Source organism: Vigna radiata, chromosome 9, assembly GCF_000741045.1.
Source record: "Vigna radiata var. radiata cultivar VC1973A chromosome 9, Vradiata_ver6, whole genome shotgun sequence".
NCBI lineage: Eukaryota > Viridiplantae > Streptophyta > Magnoliopsida > Fabales > Fabaceae > Vigna > Vigna radiata.
Window position 1 is genome coordinate 14145933 of NC_028359.1, and position 7506 is coordinate 14153438.

The 7506-nt window shown below is 30.4% G+C and overlaps 1 protein-coding gene across 1 annotated transcript in view; it reads right to left on the reverse strand.

The window, feature by feature from the left end:
* The window catches only part of LOC106773974 (GTP cyclohydrolase 1-like), a gene marked incomplete at its 3' end in the record, with an annotated part of 11078 nt that extends 5479 nt beyond the window's left edge, over positions 1–5599 (reverse strand). The window contains exon 1 of the mRNA XM_014660748.2: positions 5345–5599. Within this exon, the coding sequence (XP_014516234.1) occupies positions 5345–5558 (214 nt within the window). The remainder of the gene's footprint in view (positions 1–5344) is intronic.
* Between the last annotated feature and the right edge of the window lie 1907 nt (positions 5600–7506).

Genomic DNA, 7506 nt, shown 5'->3' on the forward strand with positions numbered 1-7506 from the left:
AGTAGTTATTACGGTTGTTCTAGGAGCTCTACCAAGACGCCATGGATAACCAGCAGAAGTAAAATTGGTTGGAAAAGGCAAAACCATATGTAGAGAATATAAGGTATATATATATATATATATATATATATATATATATATATATATATATATATATATATATATATACTTCTCAAAGGGACCACGACAAGTAATGCAACTGCATGGAGATAAACCACAAACACATAATTGCTCATCCCTTTGTTTAGCGCAGCTTTGGATAGAAGATCCATGACTGCATTTCCAAGCTGCATTGATACCACTGCTGTGAATGGCTTTGCCTTTTCGAACTAATTTTGCTTCTGCTGGTTCTTCATGGTGTCATGGGTTCTAGAACAACTTTAATAACTACTAATCTATTTAGCCACAAGAATGAAATCAAACAACGTTAGAGGCTCATATATTTATATGGATGTATATGTATTAAAAATCAATTCACCCATTTTGCTCTTCGAATTGAAAATTGACACGTTACTTTACAATTTCATTAAGGGGGTGTTGTAAAAATTTATTGCTGCTATGCATATATCAGTTGCGTCTGTTATAAAAATACTGAATGTTCCAAAATCGCTCTCCTCCGCGATGTGCTACATGTATTCTGGCGAGACTCAACGTATTGCAAATCTGCTCCATGATCGGCTTGCTATTTATCTGGTGGCAGTTCTTTGCGTGATCCTGGGATATTAAATATTTTTGTTCTTGTTTTCACCAGCCTTTTTAAGAGCGTCCACTACGCATACACAATAGCGCCGTTATTTCACATTAGTAAACGGAATTCAAACATAAAATTCGACTCTGTAACCCATTTATCCGTAGAATTCTTCAATCATATCACGATTCTTACAGATATATAAATACTATAGTTGAGAGAAATTTGTGATGCTTTTGTTAAAAAGAGAGTGTTTAAATATATATTCAAAGAGAAACGGAAGAATATAAATTATAAATACTAGAGAGTACAAAAGTCTAACACTTATACAAGATTGGGGTAATTTGATTTGATCAAGTTGTATTTTCTTGCTACATCTTTTGTCATTTGAAAGGTGCTTCATCGAAAATGAAATTCTAATAAGGAAGTGCATACAAGGGTTTTTATGTGGTCTTTGTGTATATAGCATTAGGAGTCCATTTCACATCTCTTTTTTATTGTTCTACTCCTATGCTTCAAGAAATGTATGCATAATGATATAATTGAATTCTCTATTTTGAAATTTTTTTGGTATCAACAAAAGGTTTGGGAAAAGGACTTCCCCAATCTACCGTATGAAAGATTTTTGTGTTTGGATGGGTTAAAGACAAAACTATCCTAGTCTATATAGTTGAGCTGACAATTTTAGAGGAATAAGGGTTGAGTATATTGGCAACTTCTCTGATTTTTCTTGGAATCTTTACACGATCATGGAGTTATAATAGCTATTGAGCTTTCAAGGAATAATACTTTAACTGTGTTTTAGATTAAGTGTGAGTTTACTTGTTTTGTCAAACTTTTACCTTAGTCTTTAGAGGGAAGATGAAAAAAAAATGTATAAAGACTTGTTAAGACATGGAGTTTAAGATCTTTCACATCTTTCGTTTAAGAAATATGTGTTGAAAAGTAGACTTTCTCTTACATTGATAGTTAGTTAGATTTTAAATGTTGTAATGTTGTTGGAAGTCCTATATCGACTAAAGATAAGGCTAATTTAGAGTGTATGAGTGGATGTAAACTTTACCTTATAAACCAATTTTATGGGGTTGAGTTAGACCTTAACATGGTATCAGAACCAGGTTAGAGTTTATCTTAGTAAGATTCGGTGTTTGTTGGGCATATTGTTCCACTAGTTATCGGGTCGATATCGGACCACCTATTAATGTGTAGTCTCACATTCGAGATGTATATACCTCCGCGTGAGAGGTGTGTTGGAAGTCTCACATCGACTAGAGATAAGGTTAATTTAAGGTATATAAGTGGGTTCAACCTTACCTTATAACTTGATTTTGTGGGGTGAATTAGGCTTAAAATCCATTTCTTATGATGAAATATCTTTTATTAGTCTAGACTTCTTTAATAATAAATTTCAACTTCCTATGTTTCTTGTTTTAGGTCTTGTATGAAGTTTGCTTTATATATATTTATATAGTTTGATTTAGTTCCCTTTATTTTTATTTTTTTCTTCTTCTTTTATAATATATTTCATATGATAACATGTGATTATTTAATTTTGAAATGTAAATCCCATTATGTTATCATATTCATTGTGATACTTAAAATGAATATCCAGATAGCAAGGCTTTTAGTGCACAATTCCTAACACTGAGCGTTGACGGTACTGAGGTGCCAAATCTGTTTCTTTAACTTTGAAATGCGAAGGATAGGGGTTTTTGGTTTCTTAGAGGCACAACTTCACCGTTTGGAGCTCTAGGAGGCTGTGTGGAGCATGTGGGAACATTCTCTTCTTCCTCCTTGAGTCTCCTTCTTCTTCCATATTCCATTCTTTTAAGCTTTGACGCTCTCCATGGAAATGAAGAGCTAAACCCATCTTGTTAAGGGTATTTTGTAGCTCTTGAACTCTTTTGTACGTTGTGAATGATTTGATTATATAAATGACTCTTCCATTGAATATTAATTTCTCGTTTTTACTCTTAATGCCTGCTTGAAATGAGGATGTGGATAGCTTGATTGTGATTTGCTAGGTTTTGGGAAGAATCTAGTAAACCCTAGACTTGAAACAAGAAATTTAGTGGGGTTTAGTGTCTAGGAATGAAACTAGACCCATTAGTTGTCTAAAACCCTAGGTCTTCATGCAAGTTGACTAGTTGAGTAATCAAGGAATTGACGCTTAGCTAGAAAACCTAGGCTCTTCCACCTAAGGGATTAGGGCTAGAGTGTTTTAGTGAATTGACATTATTGTTTGATGGCAAGGAGAGGATTCTGTGTGAGCAAGAGAGTGAATTTGGTGAAATCTACCCCTAACATCGCCATTACTTAACATATCTAACCTTTCTCCGCTCTTAAATGTCTTCAAATGCTAAAGACCACCTTTATTCTTTGTTAATTTATTTCGTTACACTTATTCTTATATTCGTTAGTCTACATAAGTTACTAATCTTGCAATTAAATACTATTACATAAATCTCTTGGAAAACGATACTTGGTCTTACCATTTTAAATATTACTTAAACGATTTGGTTCATTTGTCAAACAATTTATATATATATATATATATATATATATATATATATATATATATATATATATATATATATATATAAAACTCTAACTCTCATATATTAATATAAAATTTATAATATAACTATAATTACAAATATAAGGATTTTTCATATAATTAATTCATATTACTTTTTTTTAGAACAAGCACAAAATGCGACCACCAAAATCTGTTTAGTCCTGGACACAAAATTATGTTTTCGAATGTTTAAATTAAAGCAAATTATACCTTTTCTCTACAAACTCTAGTCTATGAGAGACAAAGAGAAAGATATGTCAATAATACTGGTGTAAAAATAGTTTTTTTTTTTACGATGACCTATTGTGACCGTTATAATATATTGACATCATATGTGATGTGGTTTCAAAATTATAAATATGATAAGACTTTCATTTTCTATTATCTTTAGAATAGGCATAGAAAATGGGTGCGATGATATTTTTGTAACAAAGTAGACATTTCAATGTCAGTTATCACAAAAGCTGACATAGAAAGTGGATGTAGTGGTAATTTCGTAATAAAATAGAAGATTTTCTATGTCGATTATACCTATAAAGAAAGTAGGTGTCTATATTATTTTAAATTTAGAAAACACACACTATGTTGTTCTTCACTATAACCAACATAAAATCTTTCGCACTACACTTCACTATTCTACTCACATATTCTCCTCCCTTGCAGCGTTGTTGTCCATGGCTTTCAACTTCTCCTTCACATTGCACTTGGTTTTCACTCTTTTCATCTCCCTCTTGATGGTGGCCTCTGTCATACTCAAAATGTTCGCCCTAGTTGGTCCTGCTCTCGCTCTCGCAAACCCTTAGTGTCCTCACTAATGCTTGGTTTTTTGGTTTGGGTACTTCCTATCTTGATGGCACTTAGGAATTTTGATGTATGAATTAGTTATGTAATAATAGTATATGGGTACTTGGTTGTTTTTGTGTTTATTGATTTATGGAATCATTTGTTAAACATAACAATGAAGACGTAGAGAAAGAAGAGTAGAGAATGAATGACAATAGCGGTGTTGAGTGTTTGAAAGTAATAAAAAACAATGAAATTAGGATTTCATGAAAAATAAGAAAAATGAGACTTTCTATATCAGTTGTCTCTAAAATCGAAATAAAAGTTTAAAACTTGTTATACTGAATGTATGTATGTGAGTTCTAGTACTAACATATAAAAAAGTTTTTTTAATCAACATAAAAAAATCTTCACAAAATAGGGATAAAAGATGATAAGAACATTTTGTAAAGCAAAAATCTCAACAAAATAGTAGCCAACAAAAATTATTTTGTTTCACCAACTCATTGTATGATCGTATTAAATAGGTGAGAATGATTAATAGAAAAGTTAATATTATTTTTTTTTCTATTACTTTTACAAATTTCTACGGACATTAAAAATGACCTCAAGAGAGAAAAACTTACTTTTCAATGGAAGCGAAAATAAAAAAGTTCTAACTATACTATAAGGGGGAAAACGACAATCTAGTGGGACAAATTGTCCCACTAATGGCCAAGCTGCATCTGTCCCAGATCACTTTATAATAAGTTTATTTAAGATACTGATTATAAAATACAAAAAAGCATCACTTTCTATTGAAAGGAATATTCTTTTAATATGTTGTCATAAGATTTATAATAAAAAAATGTTTTAATATGGTTTATCAATCCTCCTAAATACCAACAAATCAGACTTGTCTTAATATTAAAAATATGAAAATATAAATATTAAAATTAAAAAGAAAAAAAAAATTATTTGTATACTAATTTACATATATATAGAAAAAGAAAAAAACCAGACCTCCTTGTAGGCCTTCTGAGATCTATCCCAGATTAATTAACAAGTAAAATCCATAACGATGAAAACCCTAATAATATGAAAACATTTTTAGAAGTAAATTTTAAATCTAATATAGTTTTATAAAACTAGTTTACAAAATGAGATGGACATGTTAAGATAAGTTTTTAAGTTTAATTAATAATTTGATTTCTTTAATAATTTTTACTTAATTATATCTCAATGTTCTTTAAAATTGGACAATGACAGCCCTTCTGTTATATGAGTAAACAGAAAGCTAAGAGAGGAATAGTCACCTATTGTTCCTTCACGAAGGGCTTTGGCAACACGATGTGGTGTCTTTTGAATTCCTTCTCTATTGATATCTTCTCCTAAACCCATCAACAAGACTTTGACAGCATCTTCAATGAAAGTTGTAACTGTTTCTTTCTCAGAACACTCTTCATCACAGCACAAAGTGACTCCATTTTCAAGCTCAGAGATCAAACCATTCTGACCCAAATGCTCCATTAAAAAACAACACAAATATCAACTCCTCAAGCTAAATATACTACACAACACACCTTGTTTTGCTCATTTTTGTTTTGTGATATGCTTCCTATTTATAGAAAATATATATCCATAAATGGTGCCAAGAAGGGAAGGCAATTTCTGGGTGGGTCAATTAGTGAATAAATTAAAGAACACGTTTTAATGTTACGTTTATAGTTTTAAACTAATGGAAAATAAAAATGGTTTTCTAAAACTAAAAACAATCTCATGATTACGATTGAGAAAAACCTCAAAGATGGAGCATTGAAAGCTGGTAAAAATGTAAGGGCACGACACGACCTTTTCCAAATCTTGCACAACACCTGAGTTAACAGGAACGAGATATAAAGAATGCAATGAAATCATAAATGTCACTTTCCAAGTGTGTTGGATAATGCGGTTGGCTTGGAAGTATCTGCATATGATTTTCTTTTATATAAATTTCAATTACTTCATTTATAACTTAGTGTGTTAAAACAAAACTGTTATAATTATGAAGAATTTAATTTGAATAATTTTATAAAGCTTTTAATTGGATGTAATTCACTGTAAGAAAAGATTGAATTAACTAACAAATATTATTGTCGATCAAATTGTCATGCTACGATCCGCTTAGTCAACTCTAATGCAATACAAAAAGTTATATTTTTTAAAAATTAAAAAATATAAAATTCTTTTTTAGTTTAAGTGAGTTGACATCGATAACTGTATAGACTGACGTCTGACGTAATTTAACATTGTGTAATGCATAGTCTGATGTTTACATAATTTTTTTTTTTTAATAAAAGATTCGTTTTTTTTTTAATTTTACCACACTCGAAAATCTAGAAAAAGAAGTTTTACATTTGATATATTAGAATTCATTTATTGATATTTTAAAATGTAATAAAAACTAAAAATTAAAATTGTCAATATCAAAACGAAAAGAATCGAAAGTGACCTATTGTAGTATAATTCCACCTTTCCAAAAGATATCATACCCAATCCTACCTTAGCTTCCCGATTGGGGCATCTGTTAATGAGGATGGATTGTTGAACAACTGTAAAACACAAGAAAACTTTACTATTATTTTCATTCTAATGTTGAAAGTTGGAATATGATTTGTAAGATTTCAAAGCTAAATTATTACCTTAGTCCAATCATCTTTAATTTCTGCTCCGATGATGGTCTTCATCCATAACACTATGTAGTACCTGCATGCTCAACAATCTGTCTGCTTGTTACACTTAATATGACAAAAAAAATAGTCAAATATGATGATCTAAATTTCACATATGAAAATTAATAAGTTAATGATCAATGAAGGCCAACCTTAGGATAAATTATTTCAATTTCCTTTACTCTAGGACTACTCACAACTCTAAACCAATTTGAACCATAAGTTAATGTATTAATATTAGAACGAATTGATATGAAAGAATGTAATACTTATGTTGTAACAAGGACTTTAAGTCAGATATCATCTTCCTATGCAGGGAGCAAAACCATACAACTTGGACTTGTCTTGGTATGATCACATCACTTGCCAATGGCCCCTATCATGAATCACAAATAGTGAGTCCATTAATTAAATGTGGATAAAAGTGGACAATATTGAGTAACATATACCCATCAATGTATGACACGATAAACAATTCTCTTTTAGAATCAACTATCCATGTTTGCATATATGATTGCTTGTTTTCTAGTGTGTTTCCAAATGCTTGAAAGACAATTAAATGTTTGCATATATATATATATATATATATATATATATTAAAAAGTAATAATATGGATATTTAAAATATGAAACACAATTAAAAATCTTACATGCACCATAGTTGTATGAGTGAAATGTTTAACATTTTTTCTCCACCAATGATCTCCAATGCATCATTTAGAGTAATATACGATGATACAAAACACTGAAGGCCAAATATTCTTATC